Source organism: Grus americana, chromosome 9, assembly GCF_028858705.1.
Source record: "Grus americana isolate bGruAme1 chromosome 9, bGruAme1.mat, whole genome shotgun sequence".
Lineage (NCBI taxonomy): Eukaryota > Metazoa > Chordata > Aves > Gruiformes > Gruidae > Grus > Grus americana.
The window spans coordinates 22,827,012-22,851,369 of record NC_072860.1 but is presented as its reverse complement, the minus strand read 5'-3'; the positions used below and the strand labels follow the sequence as shown (position 1 = coordinate 22,851,369).

General features: G+C 42.7%; 1 protein-coding gene across 1 annotated transcript; it reads right to left on the bottom strand.

Moving 5' to 3' along the window:
* Positions 1 to 1,541: 1,541 nt before the first annotated feature.
* NCEH1 (neutral cholesterol ester hydrolase 1) lies at positions 1,542 to 24,129 on the bottom strand. Its single transcript, XM_054834779.1, has 5 exons — positions 22,030 to 24,129; positions 12,249 to 12,477; positions 10,280 to 10,349; positions 7,697 to 7,868; positions 1,542 to 6,206 (listed from the first exon to the last, which is right to left on the bottom strand). The coding sequence occupies exons 1-5, from the start codon at positions 22,165 to 22,167 to the stop codon at positions 5,589 to 5,591; spliced, it is 1,227 nt and encodes a 408-aa protein (XP_054690754.1). The 5' UTR covers positions 22,168 to 24,129; the 3' UTR covers positions 1,542 to 5,588.
* Positions 24,130 to 24,358: the final 229 nt, after the last annotated feature.

Here is a 24,358-nt window from a genome sequence, read left to right as displayed (position 1 = left end):
AAAACTTAGCCTTATATTAATGATGCGCTGCCAACTATTTAAACAACATTTATAAAAGAAAGGAATGGATTAGTGCCAGAAAAAAAATGGAATTAAGAACAAGGAGAAAACGTGTGCCTCTTCTGGGGATGAACAAAATACACCGCGGCCCAGCTCCAAAGAGTTTTCTAAGTGCGAGGCGAGGAGCAGCGCCCGGCCGGGAGGGATGGAGGCGAAGGGCAGGCTCAGCGGGACGCGGGGTGCTGAGGCGGGTGGCTTTACGGATGTGGAGACGCGGGGCTGTGCGGGCTTTGGGCCATGGGGTGGAGGGACGCCTGGGTCACAGCCCCCCCCCGACCCGCTGCTGCTCCCGACCCGCGGTTGAGGGTAGGGGGTGGGAAACGGGGTGCTGCAGGGGGAACAGGGAAAGGTGGCTCCGGCAGCAGCGAGGGCTCCAGGGCCGTCAGGGATGCGCTGGGCACCAAGCTTGCCTCTCCCCTGAGTTTTGACGTGTCAGCCACCCCCTCGTGCGTGTCTCGTAATCAACAGCGCCGCGGTTCTGCAAAACAAGCGTGCGGCACCGCTGGCGGATTAACGCTTGAGTTGAGGTGCCTCGCGCGCTCATGTAACGCCGTCTGCAGGTGCGGTTTGTTGGGGATTTTGTGCCAGACGCGTTGTCAGTCCTCAGGAGGCCACTCAGTGCCTGCGGACGCGCAGCACCGACGGCAGCGAGTCCTTCAGTGGGTGCTCGCTGTGCATCCTCCCACAACGGCACCCGGCACGGGCAGGCATCGCCCTCGTCTTGCCAAGCCATGTACAGTCAGACTTTTTACTAAACCTAAGAAAACATGACTGGAAAAAAAAAGTGTTCTATGAGGCCCAGCCTGTTTTTAATGCATTCAATTTAATGTGTGACTCCTGCTGACTTGAAAATGGGCTTCGCAGCCTTGTGAAGCTCTTTTCCCCAGAGCTTTTTCCAGCAGGAGGGAAGCTTTATGCTCCATGAAAGTCACAGGACCCTGCTGGACAAAGCGGCAAACCCCCACATCAGGATATTTCCAAAGTAATGCTGCTATGACCACTAATAAATGAGAGAGCAGGGGAAGAAAATGAGTAACAGTTCGGAAGGAAAGAATGTGAAAGGCAGGCAAACAGGAGTGAAAGCAGAACTAGGACTTCCGCTGGCTAAACCAGATGTCAAACAAACACATGAACAATCTGTAAATGCGTTCATAGATCGGAACGGAGAACACGAGCTCCACTGCCTTATGTTGAAAGAGAGGAACAGCAGTAGGGCAGGCATCGTCCACTCTTCAGCGAACGCGGTCACCATTAATCATCTGACCGACACAAAGTCAGAGGAGGTCACCCTCGCAGCCCACGGGCAAGCTTTCCTGCCATGGAAAACAACCACCTTGGCTTTGGTTCAGCGTTTCTTCAGGAATTGTGAGGTGTCCCGTTTTGTTTCGCTGACCTCTGCTATGTGAAAACTCAAACTGGAAATGTTTTACACTGGAAAATAAAATCAGCAGTCCTGGGGAAACAAACAAACAAACAAAATCACAGATACATTTCACTTTATTTATTTGTTCTTCATTTTGATAGCACATCTCAATCACAGTTGCTAATTAGATCTTACAAGACCCTTCCCCTGCACTGGGAAAGAAGCAAAAATGGTCACGCATAAGGTGTTGAACGCATTCACGTCAAGTACGTTGTACTTTGGTTTTCTAAACATCATAAATAAGAGAACATAAAACCAGCTGGTTTTGGATTTTTTTAACAACATCGTTGTTACAGATCATAGCAGCTTAGAAGGTTCGACACAGGCTAACCTAGTTCTAATAGTTTTATTTGAAAAATATTCTAATAAAATTTGGTAAGAGATTAAAAAAAATACAGAGGCCCAAACACTACAAAATAACATTTTAAAGATCAAAGTATTTCTTTTTAATTTGTAGGGCTTAAAACCCACAATGGCCTTTCTGCTTTGGCTAGGGAAGCAATTTTGGAATTACTTACATGAAAGTTAGGAAATTCAACTTATTTGTGATTTTTTTTATGCACCATGAAACATCTTTAAATGAGTCGGACTTTCAGAAATGCCAAACACCCATCCCTTAAGAGGGAGACAAAACCTCCATTTAGTCCTGCAAATATTGGCCAAAATTCTGGGGACCTGCTAATATAGTTCCCAGGTCTATGAAAATAGGATACAAATGACTATAGGGTCTGTTATGCGAGCTTTTTTGGTTTTTTTAAAGCTTACATTTGAATGCTTTGATGGCTGTCAGGAAGAAGATATTCTTGCAATGGATGAAGTCTAATTGTAGGAGGAGGACAAAAAGAAGCAGTCTTCAAAAAGTAGTTAGCCATGCTTGTTGATTTAATGAAAAGATAAGTAGACAAATTTATTGAGTATCTTCTTTTAGAAGACTGACTTTTACTGTGCACAGGTGAAATATTGTTACAAGTACTTGATCTGATCCTACAATGTGCAAAGTGCCCTACGCTGTTTTGTGAAACAACCAAGGAATGAAGGTGTTGGCTATGCCCGAGGAAACACTTTAGGAGATGTAGGACAAGAACAAATCGGGGTGTTGTAACGTGCATTAACCTTAATCTCTTGCTAGCAGGCACCAGCTCTGTGTAACCATGCCTGCCGGCCCCGGCTCAGCTCTCAGCTGCGTTAGCGGGACCTCAACTCAGCTGCAAACAACCCAAAACTTTCAACTTTATGTGCAAAAGAGAACAAAGCAAAGTAGGGGAAAGCTGATTTTGGACTAACACTTACTTCAAGGTTCACACTGAATATTAATCAAGTGTCTTGTGCGGCTATATACTAAAAGGTCTTTTCATATGTTGTAGGATCCACCACGTATCTTTGCAGCTATCGTGTGCTTAGACCATATAGCTGTATGATAAAAGTAGTCGAGATATTTTGACAGAACTAGTTAATACTGTCACATCTCATCCAAGTTGTGCTGCGACCTTGGATGTCACGTCAAGCTGGTGATGACTTAGTAAACACATTCAGTCCAGTTATATACTTACTACCACTTCTTGTGCCAAGACTTTAATGTGCTTCAGTGCATGAAGGAAATTTACAGCTGACTCCATGAATATATATTCCAGCTCTCCATTTCATTTCAGTTAAAAAAACCCAGCAGTAATTATATTATAGCTTCATAGCAGATATTTGTAACTTAGATATGAACAAATGCTGATCTAAAGCTTTGCAGACAGCTCTCAGGCAAACTTAATTGTTACAGAATTTACAGGAATATTAACCACCTTTTTTCCAGTATGACAGCTACTACAATCTTTTAATGACTGCAGGAGGATATAAATTACATCTTCTCTGACATGAATTTACTCTTTAAGTGGGAAAGCCAGTAAGAAGCTTGTTGTTATGACTGAGTGTAATATTTTTTTTTTTTTTTTTTTTTACTCTTTACGTCACAGTTTAAAGTCAGGGAAATAGAACTGTCTCCATACAGTGGAAAGGGCTCCGGAGCAGATTAGTAATTTGTGTTTTGCATGGACATAACTTTGGTTGCTATCTGTTTTAAGTGTAAATTATACCTACTGAAGTTGTGTTTATGGAGGAAGGGGGGAAAGAGGGTTCAAATCCATAAAAAAAAATTTGAATTGTTCTGCAGTGTTAATTGGATATCTTGACCAAAATTTATTCTGATTCAGATTGTCACTCGGCTGCTCTAATTCCACCAAGCCTTTGTAACGATCTAGATGGAAGACGACTCTAAGCCACTGCTGAAAAAGCTTTGGCTTGTGACCTCCGTGTGAACCTATGCCCAGAAATGAGCTTCAGCCAGCACGATTGAGCCAACTTCGAGGCTGAATTCAACAAAGCCATTCTCTTACTTAATTTAAATACCAGTGAAAGTGGACTGTTCTGTAAATATTTTAAATGACTGAAGGCAGTTTGATCTACCCGTACCTTGTGCTTTTTTTAAAGAACTTTTCAGAATCCCGCCGTAAGAAACGCTCTAATGAAGTTGCCTTTGTCATGACGTCCCAGTGGCCAAGAAGCCTCACGTAATGGTACAGGAGCCAGGACCGCGATGAGCTAACTGCCCAGGAGGACCCATCGTGGGCCAGGCTGCTCTGAGCCAGCTATTAGAGAAGGATGGAAAGTCAAAAGCTATGGGAGCTGTGCAGTGCCTGCCAGCCACCATCCCATCCCTGTGCTTCAGCAACGCCTGCGAATTCAGCTTCACAGCTCCTTTGTGAGGTAGGAAACTACTGCTCCCTCGCTTGCAGAAAAGAGTGGGGCATAAGGAGATTAAGTTGTTCTCCTGGGGTCCCACAAGAAGTCTGTAGTAAAACTGACGATGAATTTAATCCACTAATTCTCTCTTCTTTGCTAGAAACACTGGGCTTTTGACACAACCTTCCTTTCTGCAAGCAGGAACCATCCTGGACAACACACACTGTTGCAAGTGGTTTCACTTCCCTGTCCTTCCTGTCTGGCTCAAACTGTTGATATTTGTTGCACAACAGCGACATCATCTTACCAGGCATTTTGGGTCAGTCTACAAGACAGATAAAGTTCAACTGCAAAGCTCAGATTTAAATCTTCTGTACAGATTAGAGCCCACTTCTATTTGCTTGCCTCCCTCCTTCCAGGAAGCATGAAATATAATAAACACTATAAGCACAAAAGAAAAGTAAATAAACAAAACCTACTATTAATTACAAACATTAGTGCAAACCACACAGTAGTTTTTTTTTTTAGTATGCTCAGTATTTTCTGTAAGGAGGTCATGAAGCTGAGGTTTTAAACGTTCTGTAGCCAAATAAGTAGTCAGCTTTGAAACCCACTCACATAAACAATCTGGATTCTGCTGCTAAGCACAGTATTTTATCCTATATATTTGTATGTATGCTGTAATACTTTTTATTGAAAATATATTTAGTCCTGTGCTTTTATAAAATATAAATAACTAAAAAGCAATAAACACTGAATTCCAAAGCTGAATTACATGTTTGGCTAGCATCATCTTAACTGCCTAGAAGAGGGTTTTTTTAAAAAGAAAAAAAATTAAACGAGCCATTTGTCTATGTGCCAAAAAGCCAACACCTAAATCCATGCTTGACATTCAAATGCATGGCTCTGCTGTCAAGGTGAGAGTGCTCACACTGTCTTTGACATCAAGTGCTCAGCACTTAAAAAGCAGCTCCCATTTTTACATATTCAGATGTAGATGTAGGTGTTTTGGCTTCACCTCACATCATTTGAAAATTGTGGCCTTTGTGCCTAATGAAGAGTCAAAGATTGAAAGTTGTGGCCAGTTAAGAATGCTACAGGAATGCTGATCTCCCTGCTCAACATTTGTTGTTTGGCAATAGTCATCTGAAAGAAGGGGGGGAAGAAAAAAAAATAAAATTAAAGTTTGGAAAAAGTGTTTCTTTGCTGAGCAAGGCCATTCAAGCTAGTAAATGCTGTAATTAGTGGTCTGTAACCCCCACCAGCTGCAGCTAAAGGGATGAAGTCTGAATTTGGAAAAGTGCACTTTTTGTTTGCTCTTCAGCAAGAACAGACACCAGAGTGGAGCACCCCGTGTCTTCTTAGAGAGACTCTCTGTTCAGAGGTTTTCATCCAGCCATTTGATATAGCTGTTTCTGGTCTGAACGCCTGCGGAGAAATCAGTAGGCCAAATGGTGAATATCATACAGCCATGAAAGCAGTCATCGAAGTGATCGAGCGTGACTTCCACGCCGGCGTTCTCCAAGCGCTTGGCGTACATCACCCCGTCGTCTCGCAGGACGTCATTCTCGCAGGTCAGGATGTAAGTCTTTGGCTGCAGCTGCAGAGTTTCATTTTCCGCGAGGAGCGGGACTGCTCGTACATCAAGCAGCGCTGGTATCTCCTGGATGATTTCAGCCTTGCCTGTGGTTTGTATTACAGGCTTGTAGTTCTTTTTGAATGATGAAGGCAGTAGAGATGTCCAGTTCAGACGTCCTCTGAAAGTGAGAGCTTGGCCAACGTCAAGAGCAGTGTGGTTGTTAATCAGCAGTGAGTGAGCCAAGTCGTAATTACCATTGAAATAATCTATCCAGTAGTTGATCATGACATAACGAGGAAGAACGGGCATATTCATGTTCTGCTGATAAGAAGGTGTATTGAAGTCAAATGCCTGAAGGACTGGATAAATCAGAGCCTGCAGTTTCGGTCTGATGGTCAGTTGCTCATCTTTGCTAAGCTGTGGGAAAAATACAGAATAGAATTCGAATTATAAGGAAAAGAAACATTACAGTATCAACCTTGAACTTCACACAAGCAATCAATCATTTGACACTTTTAAGCCAAATTCTGCTCTTATGCAGATAATGTTGCTCTTTTGTCTGAAATATTAGCAGCCTGATCTTTTTCTTCTCTTGTAAGGATGGCCGTTGGGGCAGAGCCAGTATCCTGTCTCCAACAGAAATCAGTGGCAGAAGTTTACTGAAGGGCTTAAGAATAAAAAAAAGGTGTAGAGTGGCATTTTGCGAACACAGTTCCCAGTTTAACAATTTGCAACTGAGGGACGTCCTGAATCAAAGGAGCTATTCTTGCTTTTAACAGTTTTTCATGGATATTTTTCTTCAATGAATTTATCTAATTATTTTTTCAGCATCTACAAACTGTTGGCATCCGGAGTTTTCTCTAGCAAAGGCTCACTGTGTGCAGAAGCACCTCTCTGTGAACCTGCCATCCGCATTTGATTTCAGCCTACCAACTGTACATTTGGTGCCCCCTAATTCTTTTATTGGAAGAATCAGCAAACACTTGTTTTGCTTCATCTTATACACAAGATAAAGAGTTCTCTATCATATGTCATATTGTCTGCCTCTTTTTCAGGCTGAAGAATCTTTCTGTATTTAACCTCTCCCTGAAAGAGTTCTACACCACTGATTTAAAAAGAATTATGCATCAGGGAAACAAATTAGGATTGCTGTTTCCAAAACATGGATCTATCATGTTTATCAATATTGAAATTTTTAGTGTAATTGTCCCTTATTAATTGTTTCACCCTAATTCGATATTGCAAGGTTGTCATGATAATCAGTTGCCTGGATGCGGTATCCGCTTTCTTATCACCAATGGTTATAGCAATACGAAAAAGCTAATAATAATATTTCACTCAACCATGAAAAATATTATTACTTGCCCCAGGCTGCCTTTAAAATCTTTACTAGATTAAACTCAGATTACGCTTAAACTGCAGATACACAAAAGAAATTTCCTTAAAATTGTGAAATGCTACAGGAAGACAATTTAACAGAAGAATTAAGCTTCGTTTATTATAGGTTTTGTCCTTCATTTGTATGTGAAAGAAATAAAAACATATTTTCAGAGACAAGCATCTGAAAACAGGAAGCTAAATTGATAAATTACACATGTACCTAGTTACCTACTTAGAAAAATAAGAAAATTCACCAGCAAAAGGGGTAAAAAAAAGTCATTTAGCTGCTTGCTTTTAAAATCTGGCCCATAACAACTCATAACTGTAGTAAGACATTGCAAGCTATATGAATTATGTTCCAATTGACTTGTTTTTCTTCTGCAAAGTGACTAGATGCTGGCTTTCTACCATTCTTTAGGGTTGGCACATCCCCTTGTGATGACGCGGCACAAAGAATCCGTCAACCTACGTGCATCGCTGAATTGGGGATTGTCGCAGTGTACTACATGACAGACACTGGAGGTTACCTGCTGACACACAGCAGCTGCCAAATTTCCTCCTGCACTATCGCCAGAAATTGCAATTCGACTTGGGTCAACTGAATACTCAGCTAAGACGTCAGGCTGCAAAAAATGCTTAGTAGCACGAAGAGCATCATGGAATTGCTCGGGGAAGCACACCTCTGGTACCAGCCTGTATCTACAAAAGAAAAGAGGTGAGAAACAAGTATTACCGTGAGCGTCTCTCTCAGGCTTAATAGGCACTATCAGGTATTCCTTAATGGCAAATAACTATTTCATTAGGGTAAGTTCTATGGGAAAAATATGAGGTGTGTAATACTTATGTAAGACTTAATCTTATAATTAATACTTTAATTCTAAAAGATTAATGGGAACCTACTAGATATGAATAATATCAAGATGTATAAAATTGTGCAGCACTTTCTAGGATTTCCCAATGGAGGATTTCATCATACATTATAAAAATGAATGAATATTTAAACCACCCTTGGCAAGGGAGTCATCATAATCAGACTGTTTTTAATCCAAATCCCCACCTTAACTACTACCAGGGACAATGTCACATACACCCAACAGATTCTGCTGAACCTAAGCAGTTCTGTTTCCCCAATTTCTACCAATGCTCAGAAGAGAACGAACCTTGCTATACATTTGTGCAGCGAAAAGAACAATAGCCAAGGAGGGAAGTAATACCAATTTGCTCCTATGCCACAGACTGAATAATTCCTCTCCTTTATCGAGGAGTGGAGCAGGAATATACCCATTGCACAGGTGGAGAGACTGAAGTGCAGAGAGCAAACAGTCTGCCCAGGAACAGTCAGCAGCTGAATCCCATTCGTGAGAATTTCTCAGTTTCTAAATAACAGTGCAGGAGAAGTCTGTTCATATTTACTGAATAATTTGCAGTCTGAGAGTTGTTACTGGGCCTTATGGTACAACACATATCTTCTGTTTGTAGCTTTTCAATCAACAGATTTTACATATTCACAGTAGAGCCGAGCAAAACAAGCAAAACAAAATCCAGTTTTCTGATGCAAAACATTTCCTTCAGAATCTAAGCTAAAACAAGTTTCATATGCAGAATAAATTTTAAACTTAGGTTACACAAAAAGTGTTTCAAGCTCCAAATCTGACCTGCTTTCAGAAAGCAATCTATATATTGCATCAACTATAAAGGAGTATGAGAGAGTCCTGTGGGAACTCCTTGCAAAACTGGGTAACAGACCATCCATATATCATGAAAGTGAGACGTGCAATTAAACCAATGACAAATCTAATTAGACTTTACTAATTGAATACAAATGCCTTGACTGAGAGATATAATGGCTAAGGAGAAGAGGTAAACAATAACTCAGAGAAAAAGGCAGAATTATACCACCATAAATCAGAAAAGGAATAACAAGGGACTTTTCAATACTGTGATTGCTGTTCGTCTGGAATAACCAACAGCTGCTTTTAACTTTTCATTGTTTCTACTAATAAACCACAAACCAGTAAAAAAAGCAACCCTTTAAAGTATGCTGTAATAAGTATTGAATGAGTAACATCAACTCCATATAATTAAGTTGCAATTAGATCACAGAGCTTGGTATGTAATCAACTGCAGGTGGGAAACTTGAGTAGTTATATCAAGTGATTTGGTTTGCAAAAGAAAATATTGAAGTTGACAATAAGGATGGGAAAAGTACCAATCAGGGTGGCATCACCTAGGTAATGTAGTTAGCTAGTCGAGAGGTTTGTTTACCTTGCAATTGTTCAGTGAGTTAAAAAAGCAGCCCTGCTTCTCTGTTGTCTGGCACCCCGGCAGTCATCTGCTCCTGAGTGGAGCACAAGGCTTAAATGAGATGACTGGAGCAGTGGGAGATCGAGAGAGCAGCAGGGAACTGCCAGACTCCACGGTGTATTCTGCTTAATGAGCAAGGGCAAAATGATTTGATAATTTTTATGTTTCAGACCCTTGCTCAATATGACTTAGAAACTGTTGTTTATAGACAGACTTGAGCGGGTTCCAATATATATATATTATTATTTAATAGTGTTTATTATTTTAATGTGTTAAATATTGTGTATTAAATATTATCTTACTTATATAAAAATATACCTTGCAGCAGTGGGAGTGGCCACTGAGGATGGGAAAAATCCCTCTTGCTACATGGGGAGGCACAGAGATGTGGTTCAGCCTTCCTTCATATATATATCTTTTCCAAATGTGCTTGGGTTGTTTGTTTGTTTGTTTTTAAAGTTGACAAGAAGTTGTACTTGAGGGATCTCAGGTTTTCACTGCATTCCTTACATGTAGATACAATACAAGATGCACTAAAATTTGCATTTTAGTCTTTGTCCAACTGGATTAAGTGCTACTCTCATTTCCCACATTTCTGCCTTCTAAAATAATTAAAAACCCAAATGAATTTTTGATATTATTCCAATTTTTTGTAATTTTAAAGTAAGGATAAAAACATAAGACTAGTAAAATAATTATTGTCCAAGTAAAAGCCTTACACGCAAGCCAATAACAAGGGAGAAGCTAAAAGAACATTACCTATTTCTAATACCTTAAAATTACTTGATCAGTTTTAGATTACTCACTCAACTGAGACAATGACAGCGTTGAGAGATTCGGCCATGATTCTGCAGAGATTGTTATAAAGGCTTGTTCCTGGAATGAAAGGACACGGCGTTAGGGACACATGAGTCCATTTCTGTCAATAGTCAGAGCTGTACGTAAGCCTTCTCAGAAAATATAAAGACACGATACAAATATAAGCAAAGTAAATGAGATCAGCTTGCAACAGATGAAGTGCCAAATACATATTGTAGCAGAAGGAGCATAATTCATGCCTTGAGACGTCCTGCAGCCTAATGCTTTCTTTCTCATCTGTTTCTTGGTGACTCGGGGCATGTCATTTCATCCACCTATCACAATTCTCTCGGTTGGGCAAAATTTAAGGTACCCAGTGGCTTGGGGGCATTAGCAGCCAGAGACAGTTATCACTGCATGAGTCACTGCTTGTTGTTCATTTTGTTATAGCATTTATTGCTCAGATTCAAATGAGCTGCCTTATTAACGTCAACTGAACTACTCATTTAAGGGAGGATTAATCACAGCTATCCTATTTATCTATGGACTGATTTTCTTTAATTTTATTCCTTTCCAGTTAGTTAATTGTTGGTTCCCGGTACTATAAAATATACTAAGACACTAAGCGTTTTCTAAAGTATCTAGTCTTAGAATTTAGTATTTAGCTGTAATGTTTGTGCCATTAACTTCTGCATCTTGGACTTGAGGATATAGCATCTGACATCGCTGAATTATAGTTATCCAAACAAAGAGTAGTAATTTAATATAAACTTTTTGCACAGCAAGAGTCACATGCAAACTGTTACAGAACAAATGCGGCAGGCAGGAGACTAATAAACATCCCTTAGGCAGGCCTAAGAAAACCCATCTCAAAGCACAGTTCCTCTGTAGGAAGAGGAGCAAAATTTTAAACTGCTATAGGATGACAGGACAAAGAGACTGGGATTTCCAAAGGCACGTGAAAGTCAGATTTAAGTTATTTAGGAACCTAAATCTCACTGAAATCCTGGTCTAAGTGACTTATGCATGCATAGTCCAAATGCAATGAATACAGTCTTTGTTTTGGAACATTTCAGAAAACCCCATTAATGTTCTTTTTCTATAGATGAAGCCATAGAATGCATCAGGGCTGTATGGACTTCATGATGTCACGGGAGCAATGGGGAAGGAAAAGGAGGAAGACTCCCATCCGATCTGGATCTCGAAGCAGCCGTGAGAACCACACGCCCTTTCTCCTCCTCAGGCTTTTCTCCTGTACGATATGGAAGGATCAGTGGTTAGCTTATCGCTGTCGATAGCTATACCTTCCTTTCTCTGATCACGTTTGTGGCTTCCAAGTTAACTGGAGTAAATAGCATTAATTTCCAAGGCAATTTCTGCTAGTGGTGGCAGTGATCCCCTAAGAGAGGGGGCCAGACCATGGGACGGGAACGCACCTCTACCCATTTCCTTCATCACGCTGCCCGTTGTCTGTGATCAGCTGCATGTATTCACAAATGAGAGTTATTTAAGAGCCAAACGTTAGCAATGCTGTTACATGCAGTGTTGTTCAGCTCGCTCTTCTGCCAATTATTCTGTGAAAATGGGGAAAAATCCCTACACGTAGTCACTGGATGCTGATCACCAAGAATCAACATTTGCACATGACCGTAGAAAACAGGAGACTGGCCCAAACAGCCCATCCAGGCATCTCAGGAATTCAAACAATAAGCTATTTTTTCCTCTCAGGATGTAACAAAATTAACTTTTTTCTCCTTTTACAGCTCATGTGCAGATAAGATATGTATTTTAGCTGAGTCTTCACGATATTTTTCCCCCTCCCTCCTTAGAGCTGATCTACCAGAGTGAAGACAGTTACTACTGAATGCAGGTATGTCTTAGAAAAATTGTCATCCCCAGCAGGAAAAAGAGCTTTTGGCTTCTCCTGCTAGGAGAAAACCAGACCAGAATCTTATTTAATTACTGGTAGACACATACTTGCACTTGCCAAGGCCCAGCCCCCTCCATGGATGTAAACAACGCTGCGCTTGAGCGTTTCATCTCGCTTCGCAGGAGGTGCAAACACTCTGACTTCCACACCGTCAAAAACAGCATCCGTGATGTTAATGTCTTCGGAGGAGACAGACTTCAGCTTGTCAAAGGTACAAATCAAATAATTCAGAACTATCAAGTGATGGCTGAGTCTTAGATAGTGAATCAGGTGACACTAGACAAAAAAAAGAAAAAAGGAGATTTCTGTTACTTCAGAGCATATCATACGCTACTGCATTAATGCTTAATACAACCGTCTTCAAAGGGCAGGTCTTCTATGAAAATGAATACAGATTCTTAGAATATTCACCAGAAAATGAATGATTATCAAAGACCTCTAATGCTTTTCAAGCTGTATCAAAACAAAACCCTGTCCATAAAGGATTCTCTGTTGTCAAAATAAATCAAACCATGAGCACTACGTGGATCAAGACAACTGTGAATGAGCACTCAGATCCTTGCCTTTGAAAGACACCTCCCAAAGGAGATGAACCTCACCAGCATGCTCCACTATGGGACCTGTGAAGCTCCTCAGACCGGCGCCAGCAGAAGGCAATACCAGACAGGCAAAGTTTTTGTGGTGGTATCAAAAATGCAAAGTATTTCTCTTGTTGCACCCCAACAAGTAAGTCCTTCCACTTCCAAATTAAGAAAGTTCTCAAGGATTGCAAAGAAATTTGAAAACAGGAATGGTCTTAAAGGAATATAATGTTTGTTTATTGGCTTGTCCTGGATTTACCTGCTGAATTGGGAAGGATCTGAAAGGCTATCTAACAACCACGGCAGGTTAGGGATTTTTTTTTTCCAACTCCAGAGACTAAAGTGCATTACTTTTTTTTGTGGGGGTGTGTAAAACACTACAAAAATGAAGAATGATCTGATCTTTCTGTCCCCTTTAATTACTGGCAGACACATTCTTGCCCTTGCCAAGGTGCAGCCTCCTCCACGGATGCAAACATCAGTGGTTTGAGCCTTAAAACACTCAAGGGGTTGTGTGTAGACAAGCCCCACGGCACCTATCAGTACGCCGTTTAATCCAAGTGTTTGGAACCTGTATGTAAAATAAAAGGTCACCGCTGACAGTTCAAAGGGCAGGTCCTATATGAAAATGAATACAGATTCTTAGAATATTCACCAGAAAATGAATGATTATCAAAGACCTCTAATGCTTTTAAAGCTATATTAAAACAAACCCCTGTCCATAGAAAATTCTCCGTTGTCAAAATAAATCAAACCACGAGCACTACGTGGATCAAGACAACTGTGAATGAGCACTCAGATCCTTGCCCCTTTGGCTATCCAAGGTTTTTGTTGTTACAATGTTTATTTTTTAAACTTTGCCCTGAATAGATTAAAAACCTGTTTCTCTCAGCAAACAGTACTGGGATCCAAAGCACTCCTCCAGCCTAAATGGTGATGACCTGCAGCCTATTGGTAGTACATACTGGTTCCCATTCCCTAGGTGGTGCAAATGGGGCGGCAAAGGGTAAACCAAGGACTGCAGGGACTACTACCATGTCCCAACTGACCATTAAAAAGTAGTGGAGGGTCTTTCCCTTTCCATAAAGTTAATCTCTATCCTAGTGATAAAGGCTGGAAAGTGGATAATCAGCTAAGCCTTTTGTAAAACTTCCTCAGCCAGGGCACTGGAGTTGGGAGGTAAAATTAATACATATACCTAATGTACACCTGCAGGACCACTACCATAAGGAAAACTGTCAGCTGTGACCTTTTATTTTATGTACAGGTACCAAATACTTGGCATAAAAGGTGCCATGGGGCTTGTCTACACACCATCACTTTACTGTTTCAATTTTGCCAGTACCGCTAGTGCAGTGCAAAATTGCTAGCATGAATTAAAGATGCTGACACCTGCGAGCGAGCAGGTCACCCTGGTACCGGTCTAACCGCATCCCCATTGTGAAGAACGGATCGTTGTCATCGTTTAACCTGCACAAAAAACTAAGTGGAAGCCAAGTCTAGTTTCTTGCGACAGACATGATTTTGCAAATAAGAGTTTCACAGTCCCTTTCTGGTTTCTATTGACTGTTCACAAGGTCAGCTACTTTATTTTCTTGACCGGGGTTTCTTTACCGTACTTGTGCAGTACCGTTTTCGCAGCCGCTTTCCGTGCCAAGTTTCAGCTGCTCTGCCAGGAGCGTCTGCTCACAGCGAAGGAAGGGCTAACGGAGGCAAACACACCCCTCCGGAGGAAAAGCAAATTTTGAAGCATTCGGCAGTATCCATGCCAAAGAAGATTTGTCTCCCTAGGACTAAAGCCCCAGCTCCTCACGTGACAATCTGTCATCATTAGTTTGAATGTAAAAAAGATGAAATATTGGCTTTCAGTTAGGTGCTGTATAGCTAGGGCCCTGCACAGCCCCACTTCCAGTGCAGATTGCTGTAGAAAAAAATACAAGCTTTGATATTTAAAAAAAAAAAAAAAGTCTATGCCAAATACAATGGGCTGCTATGCAAGCAGGGAGAGGAATCCACTTCCAAACCAAGAATTTACAAAAATTACTTTCTTTTCTTGTTTTAGCTTGTGGTAATGTCACCCTGCTGAGATAGTTTGGTGGGAGTCCAAATTTTAAAACGTTTGCTGCTTTTTTGGATGGAATATAATTTCTTTAGACTGCGAGGCTTTTCTCTGGGAGAAGAAACACGAAGTATCCACCCGACGGGAGGAGATGCTGAACTCACAAGGCTGTTTGTATCTTCAAGTTTCCGATCATGCTTTTCTCCCACCGCTACTTAAAAATTCCCACAGGAAAACCCAGTTTGTGTTTGAAAACTGAAGAGAAATACATCCATTAATAACTGGGCAGACAATCTGCTGGGCTGCCAGTGATGTAACCAGCTACAGATCTGATCCTCTCTGTGTCCCATGGAGGCTCCTGGGGAAGGTAACTGCTGGGAATCAATTTTAGAAATACTGCCGGGGAAAACAACATTTTTTTGTAGATTTTTTTTAGCCTGACTGTGCTGCAATAGACATCCCAATTTAGTTTTCTCCTACTTTATTTCGCATTCTTTGTAGACGAGATTACCACATGTTCCCTGGAATCAGAAATGTTTTATTTTCAAGGCTAGTTAGTGCTGTTTACTGAGAAGTGTTTTGCCCTGTTCTTTAAACCCCAGGGCGCCGTGGCCATCTGCAGGTTATCACATGCTTTTATGCCTTTTATTTTCCTATAAGAGACAACTCTTTCCAAGAATGCAAAAAAACCCAAAAGCCTGGAAGAGATGCTTTGTACACCAGGGCACAAAGGCAACAGTCCTAATTTTTTTGTTAGGCGTAGGCAGTTTTTTGCCAAGCACTTATCAGACAGATTCTTTGGAAGTATATCGGTCTAATCAGCGTATTTGGTTGTCATTTATAAGGATTGCACTTTTTGCTGGCAAAGAGCTAGTCTTGTCCAAAGTTCTTACAAATAAAGTTCTTCTATATTTTTTTCTCTATAAATAAATATTTAAAATAGATATCTAATATCTTATCTCTCTGTACCATAACTACTGGCAGAAGAAGACGTGTTTAATGGTTGGCTAACTCCCTTCTAGGACTACGTTGCCACCCAAGGGCAGACCTGCCCATCCTGTTGTCCGTGCTTCCCTGGAACTTTCTGGTGTTAGCACTAACGAACGCAAAGCCTGAGTATCATCTTGCTGCACCACCTCAATATGAGCCCAGCAAAACCACAAGAAACAACATTAAACTTCAGCCAAATCACCATCTTACTGATAACCCAAGACAAGAAAGAGGGAGTCGGGGGAAGGACAGGACCAGCCCTTTTGGCAGGAGTCCGCAGTTGGATTGGCTTAAACCCATTATAAAAACTGTATTTAGTCATCTCATGTGAGCAATAATGGGTTTGATCTTTGCTGATATTGCTGTGACAACATGCAGGACTGTTGCAGGTCAAATATAGGACTTAAATATATGGGAATTACGTGTGCATGTATATGCATGTGGAAGAGAAGAGAGAAACAGTGATGTTCTCTGGTGAATAGGGAGAGAAGACAGTGCTGCAGTAATAAAACCTAGTGAAAACAAAGAGAAGGCAGAAGGACAAGGGGGAAGTTAAGAAATTAAGAGACTACAGAAAAAAAGACAAATTCACAGAAAAAAGGAGGCAGTATAAAGATGAAAGCCCTGTGGGCAATTAGCCCAGCCACAGGCACGGCACATCACTCAGTCTGGGTCACAGCCCCAAGTTTTCCCACGTAACCACTGGTTTTCTGCATCCATCCGAATACACGTTTGTTTTCTGAACAGGTAACTCTGGGGAAACACGGCCGGTGAACATCACGGCATTACAGGCCGGACCGAGTAATGGACACGCACCGAGAGCTCGCTGCTGGGGAGCGAGGCAGAGCTGGTGAGCAGGAGGGCTACCAAGGCAAACGTGAGTATTTTGCTGGCGTTTGAGCCAATTCAGCAAATCACCACCATGGACATATTACAGTAGCCCTACTGACAATCTGTTGCTCATTTCTGATTGCGGCTTTTTGGGGCCGTTGGCTCCCCGTGACCCATGGCTGCCTCGGCAGCACTGTGATTTGCACTCACACTGTAATGCTCCCCAGCTCTCCAACAAGTCAGGCAAAGCAACCACTACAGCCACGTCTCCTTCTCTTTTACCAGGACATCCCCATAACAGGGGTTTTGGGGTAGGGACAACCTGGGGACTCCCTCGAGACTAAACTGTTCAAGACTGCCACCTTCCTCCTGGTAAATTCTTTGGTGAGGGATGCCAGATATTGATTTAATTGATGTAGGAGAAAATTTTCAACAAGTGAAGAAAGGAGTCAGGGTTGTGATTAAAATCAGACAGAATGAGCAGAGAACTGCTCTAGAGAGGCACCATTACTTCACCTTTAATCACCAATATCTGTCCCTAAACTATCAGGATTCTTCTATTGGCTCCTCAGCTGGTAATTTACTGAAGGATCTCAAACGTTCACTGCTCTTATGCTTAGCTCCCTCGTGGACTTGTACTCCATATTTGTCATATGTTCTGTATTACAAAGAAAAAATATCCAAAGAAGTTTTTCTGTTGCTACTGTCTATTAACCTCTAACAGTACTCAGCACGTTGCAATTCTTTGTCCTCGTATGACTTCCATAGCTGACACCGTCTGGCTTCACATCTCTGACCTTTAGCCATGAAATTACTGCAACAGGTCGCATTCAGACAGCGCACAAAGGCAGCGTGCCTCCGAAGACAAGCCAAATGCATCAGCTGCTTCCTCTGCTGCCTGCGCGGCTGGTCAGCCCCAAGGTCCTGCACTGACCTTTCCGGCCTCGGCAGGATCAGTAATTAAGCAAACAGCTAAGGCTCTTTTTTCATACAATGCTACTCGGGACTAAGCCAAATCTCACTCATGACTCAAATGAGTAATGATGCTGGAATTGGGCAACTGAACTGTCCTACCTTAAAAGATGCAGACACTATTGTCAATTCTGGCATCACTTTGCAAAACACATTTCTATAAAATTAGAGTCCAAAATGCCAACTACAATATCTGTAGTCAATAATAGAGATTAGTGAAAAATAAACAGGAGCATTTCCCCATTTACCTGGGTGCAGAACATATTGTTTTGTGTGTATTTCAGGCAGTTTATCCTGTTTAAAGGTGAATGTCTGTTTTTTTTTTTTTATTTTACAGAACCACTTCTTGATGCAGGTGCATTATTGCCCAGTAAAGAATATGTATTTTTAATGGTTATATAAAGACAGTCCTCAAAGACAAGTGCTCTTAGTTTTATGAATTTCCTTTAGAACTGAAAAGAAACCAAGACGACTGTTTTACAGTTTATTAATTACAAGCCGAAACTAGATTACATTTTAATGTAAGGTCTTGTGCGTATACCTATTCACCTGTGATGATCTGCTTCTATGCTAGAGAGAGGCAAAAATTATCTGTTACTGCAAACAGGACTTCCCGTGTGGTTCAGTTTCTGCTCGGGTGCCACTGCTGTGAGACCTACCTGCCACAACTAACAACTTGGTTTACTGTAAATCAATTCCAAGACTGTGTTCGTGCATGCAAAACCATCAACAACTTACTTGGCTGGCTACAACTATGATTTACGTGTGTCCAGAAGTCACATACTCTGAGATATGTAAGTAGAGAGATAGTAAAATGTTAGAAAGGACTAATTACTGTTTTCTTTAATCCTGAACGTTGATTTCCCATGCCCCAGATTTTATTCTGAAAGTGAGTGGCAGAGAAGCATGAAGGAATCACCTGGCTGATGAGGACAGATATGAGGATAGTTTTCTCCCCTGTACAGCTGCCTATCTTCTTTCATACACGTCTATCTGATGGCCTCTATGCCAATCCATTTGTCCTTCCAAACCTCTGCTAACAGCTGTCCCAGTTCCAAAAAATCCCTTCTTCCTTGCCGTGCACCAGAATAGCAAGTATCTTGATAGTGATGTTCAGAAATAGCTTACTTCAAAGGGCTTATTAAATAAACATATGCTGTTCTCTACTCCGGTAAGGGAGAGTGGTTAGAGGAAGAAGTGAAAAATGCCTGTATCAGTCCTGCAGTTCACAGCAGAATTATGAAATGTTGATTTAGACACTTCTTGACAGATGTCACGTAAAACAATAACTATGGTTTAATCTATGGCTCAATCCCATAATTAATTTTATGTGGTTGTCCAAATTTCAGTGAAGCTGAGTTATGACATACCTGTATACATACGCATGTATACAGTTTTTAATTTCTGATCTAAAATGGTGTTATATCACAGATTTCTGTAGAAATGTTACCATGTTCCATTGAGACATGCGAGAGGGGCAAATTACTCTCATTCTCAGTTAAGTACTTTCACATCAAGTCATTAATATTATTAAAGTCTAACTTTCTCTGTTTTCATTCATCAATTTAAGATTAGGATAACAGTATCAGTCCCCTTCTGTAGTATGTTTTGAAACCTACTTACAGAAACTACCCTATAAGCATTACGCATTTTTTTAACCATGTTATTATACTTGAACGTTTGTTGGAGCGTCTCATGCTGAGCCAGGACACTGAGTCAGTCCCAAGCTTGTAAAAAAAATTTGTAGCTGACTGGGACAAAACTCTACATGGAAATGCAAAACCTTATCATTAGTACCCTGAAAGCCAGTGACAGCCTTATTATGTTTTATTGGTAGTGATTATTAATGCACTGAGAAAACAAACACAAATTATCCCTAACAAGAAATTGTCATGCTTAATTGTCAGTCTTCACAAATCTATTGCAAAATAAACAAAAGACAATTAATTGTATTTGAAGCACATGAAGTTTGTTTCATGGTCTTGGAAAAAAAGGATTACGGTGTATTTCAGAGATTTTAAAATCAGAAATGTACTTCTGCCTGCTATCAAACCTACAAAGGAAAGTAATAAATAGCAAGCTGAAAATACATTCAGAAGTGGGTGAAAGTTCAATGGTCACATTTAGAGAACTGCTAAACCATTTGGTCTTGCAATAGCCGGTAGAGGAAGCAAGGAAAAGCTGAGCTCTACCAAAGGACATACACTTTACTTTATACACACACACAAAAGCTGTCTAACAAAGTAAACACTCGCACTTAACTTTTACAACCCTAGCTTCAGTTGTCACAGTTCTTTCTTAATGGCAGTCATTCATTTCTGACTTTGTGTTGTCTCTCAGCGGTGGAAAGACTTCTGAACGCTTGGAAAGCTCCTTCTCTCGGGAAAGGAATGCCCCAAGGCTCACCTGGCCTGTGATTCAGGGCACCTCTAACACCTCACTTCTTCACACTTCCGTGTAAAACTCACTTGTTCCTTCCTTTGGTTTATAAGCTACATTACAAGAACTGTTACTTGTTTAGCAATTTTTCTCACTATTGAAGTTTTATTTCTAAGGCCAGAAATGTAAACTAAGAAATTACCACTTCTCCCTAACAGAGGCTTGCCCACCCCAGAGAGGGGGGACAGATGTGGGCCCCTCCGCCCTGCCTGCCAGTTTGTCCAGCTACCAGGCTCCGTCCTGCCAGCTCCTCTTGGGATCATGACCTCTAGAATATCCTAAAAGAGAAACCCTTCAGCCTCCAAGCTGAAGAATTCATCTGACTCTGCCCGACATACCACATAAACAAACTGAATGTGCACATAGGCCACTAGCAATACACATATATATAGCCACAGTCAGATGATTTTCTAAAGATAGGTCTCCTTCAGCTGGAGGTTATGGCCTTGATTCAGGTGTTCTGGCTGAAACTGCGACAATGTGTTTTGCAAGCAGCATGTCAGGGGGGCATCATGGCCTTTCCATCCACACTTGATTTTGGGCAGGCTGAGCGCTTGCTGTTCAGTTACTTGAGTTCACTGGAGCAAGTGAACGGCAAGCCATAGATTTTACTGAAGAATGAAGCTATTGTAGGTCATATCTGCATAATTCTCATAGCAGACACAGGGGAAGGTATGCAAGCAAACAGATTTTATCTTTTCTTCTTAGAGATATGCTTTGATTCAGCAATACATTTGGACTATGAGAAGATGCTCCAGTAGCTCAGACAAGTGGCCTATCTACTCCCAGACTTCAACAGCGGCAACTGAAGAAGCTATTCAGGCAGAATATACAAGTCTGGACACTGCACAGTCCACTCTCCTCATGCTTCCCAGCATCCCCAATTATTGTATCAGGAACGTAGAAGGTACATTCCCATATAGTCCTTCTGAACTTAGGAGCCCTTTGTCCATTCATTCATTTGATCCCTTTTTGAATATGTTGATGTCCTCATCCACTCAAAGTACAAGTTTTTGCACATTTCAGAACCAACTTAGTAAACTGAAAGGCTGCCAGGAAATAAAAAAAATAAAAATAATAAAAAAGACAAACCCCCCCAGCCTTTCACATACATAGTACCTTACATCAGGCCTGACCATGACACATCAGTCCTTGTAAAAGACAAGACCATCCTAGAGGAAAGTGAAGTTCACAGCTAAAGCCAGTATCAGAAAGTTTGTGGCGTCCGATCTGTTTCATGTCAGCATAAAAACAGCGGCAGAAAATGAGGGAGACATCGTGAAGTGGCATAACTGTCATGTGTGTTTTGTGACAAAATCAAGCATTCAGAGAGTTTTGTTTAGTAATACAATTCCAAATCAAGGCAATTTAAACATTTGAAAGAGCTTCCCTACGTCTTCTTTCCCTAAGGCATACTTAATGTATCAGAATAAAACCCATTAATTTTTTTTTTTTTTTTGGCCAAAAGCCTGCAAGTTGGAAACCAGACTAAACCACATCTAATAAGCTCTGCACCGCCAAACCCAAAGAGAAGACTGGATGCCAGCTTTACTGAAATGCACACGCTTGATTTACTGACCAGGACGAAACCACGAGCAGCCTGGGGCGACCCTGCCCGGATCTGCTGCTTCCACCTCGGCAGGCAGAGCACCGCATCCGAGCCCAACGCCATTGCCTGCTCCCGGCTGCGGTAACGACCCGGTACCCGGAGACCGGCCCCAGCTCCCGCCCGCCGCCGACGCGGATGTCAGTGATGCGGCGACTCCCCCCACGGCGGATCTCCGGATGTGCCGGCTCCCCCTCGGGCCCCGGGGACCCCGGGACCGGGCTGCGGGGTGGGGAACCTCCCGCCTCCGGCACTGGGGCGCGTACCGAGCGCGGCGGCGGGGGGGAGGGTGTCTGTCCGCCTCTCTAGAGCCGGGGCCGTAACGCCGGCGGGGCCGCGCGCCGCCTTACCGTCTGCTGCACTGCCCGGAAGGTGGCATCCAGCAGCATCAGCTTCCAGGGGTCCGACACGGTGCCGGGCAGCGGCAGGTACACGTAGTAGGCGGACAGGGCGGCCAGCGCCGTCAGCAGCACCCAGGCGGCCCGCATCGCGATCGCGGCCACCCCCCGCGCTGCGCGGGGCCGGCTCCCCGCGGGGAGCTCGCCTCCTCAGGACCGGCCTCCCTCAGAGGAAGTCCCGGTGTTTCCGTCCCCGCCGCCCCGGCCCGCCGGCTGTGTGCCAGTACCGGGTGGCGGCCGCCTTATCTGCGCCTCGCCTCCGCGCCCGCGCAGCGCCGCCCCGCCCGAGCCGCCCGCCCGCCCGCCGGGGAGGCCGCACCGCGGAGCTGGCCGCTCCTCTCGGCGGGGGACACCTCGCTTCTGGGCCCCTGAGGGAAGCGCCGGCCGGGGGTCCCTCAGGGGAAGAGGCTGGCCTCGCCCGCCGATCCACGCGTGGCTGCCTTGCCCACGGCCGTGGGCTGGCGGAGCCCCTCCGTGCTGCGCTAGGCCGCCAAAGGCCACCGGGATCTGCAGTGCCTCCTCTGCCTCCCCGTGCCCACACCCAGGCCCGCGTCCTTGCCCCGCCGTGGGCTGGCAAAAGCGTCTGTGGTGGTGAGTGGGGCCTCGGCCCGCGGGCAGGCCCCACGGGTTCTCATTCTCAGGTGGGCACGGCGGCATCTCCTTCCCGGCAGAAAACGGGAACATCGTGTCCAGGCAGAGTTTGCCCTTCTCCCCTGAGCCCGAGGCTGTGGAGGCGAGATGAAGGCTGTAGCGGGATCAACTCCAGTCGACCCGGGAGGATCACAGATCCACTGTGTTTCCGGGAGGAACTCGGGGACACGCTTATTTTAGCCGAAGAAACTGTACTGTTTCCCATTTAACATCACAAAACAATTTCAGAAGGGAGATGATTATTTTTTTAAAGTATGTTTATTTTGGACTGGGAATTCGCGGGGTTTTCTACCCTGGGCCAGTAACACATTTTGGTTTAAGGCAGGAACGTTTCCTGTACCTAAGAGAAGAAAATTCTCTAAATAAGTCTCTTTCATCCCCAACATGCAGGAAATATAAACACTGTAAGTTCAGCCTTGACACAAATGACTACTTAATTCTTAGTGACAGAGCTATCTTCAGCAAATTAAAATATTTATTTAAATAGCCAGATTCACATGCACTATGAATCTAATGCAGGAAAAAGAATGAGCACTAATTTTAACAATAACATTACTTTAAAAAATGAACACATAATACCAAAAAGTCACATAGAAATATAAATAGAGTCCTGGAAAGGACAAGTTTCCTTTAAAAATGGACATGAAAAGGTAATAAAAGAAAAATATGTTTCCAAGAAGTGAAAGGTCAGCTTTTAAGCCAGCTTTACGGGAACTGAAGTCAAACCTTGCTGATTCTAAAGGCTGCAGAAGAAAGTTTCTGCAATTTGTGAGGAAATAAGACTCTCAAGCATCTTTAACCTTTTTTCATAACAGCAGCAGATGGAATTTCTGTAATTTTCACAGTCAGTTTTGAGTAGCATATGGATGTGAAAGGGCTGTTAGGAAACAAGCTTTGTCAAGAAAGCTGCACAAGGTGAGATTCCTGAGGTCTCAAGCCTTTTTATTTTGTGCTCACACCTTCTGTTTTACTTTGTGCCCTGCTCCCTGCCTTCTTTCCTTTGCATACTCCCATTCCCTTGCTTTCCCAAGCATCTGCCCCTGAACTCCGCACCCGGGATCCTTGAGTGTCATAATTTGTACCTCTCTTTCAACAAAAATCATTGCTCCCAAACCTCTGGCAAATCTGGGTCTAGTCCCACTCCCCTCTCATCTACTTATCTCTACAAAAAAAGGCTGGATGGATTTTTTTCTGAGGTTTCTCTTGCTCCCACTGATCCCCACATACATTTTGTGCTTGATCTCCCCCCTTCCTCACATTTTGAAAGCTCCTGCTCTGGCTAAACTGAATCAATAGCTCTTTGAGGAATCTCTTTTTTTTCCAGGTGCTCATAAAGAAGTCAGTTGGTTGAAAAAAACCCCACTATTGTCTGACAAAGATTCCCTTCTTTAAAAAAAAAAAACAAACCACAAAGCCACAACAAATTAGATAAATTAAAACCCAGAATGCTTGTAAAATATCTAGGGGACAAGCAGTCTGTGTGTAAACTCACACCCTGAAGCCGAGAAATGGTTGCTAGACAGCCAACCTCCAGAGCCAACGAGGGCACCAAGGTCTTCTTCAGGCCTCTCGGGCTTCCATCAGCATCTTTTCCTCTTTAATCTCCTGGGTGTTACTGCAAGAAAAAACT

Bases quoted from the DNA above. Each gene is read 5' to 3' on its own strand.
- NCEH1 (XM_054834779.1), bottom strand. From the start codon at position 22,167: ATGCGGGCCGCCTGGGTGCTGCTGACGGCGCTGGCCGCCCTGTCCGCC. The intron at 10,350-12,248 runs GTATGTGTCTAC...CTTTCATTCCAG, and splicing joins CTGGGCCTTGGCAAGTGCAA to GAACAAGCCTTTATAACAAT. The intron at 6,207-7,696 runs GTAACCTCCAGT...TTTTTCCCACAG, and splicing joins CAGCTGCTGTGTGTCAGCAG to CTTAGCAAAGATGAGCAACT.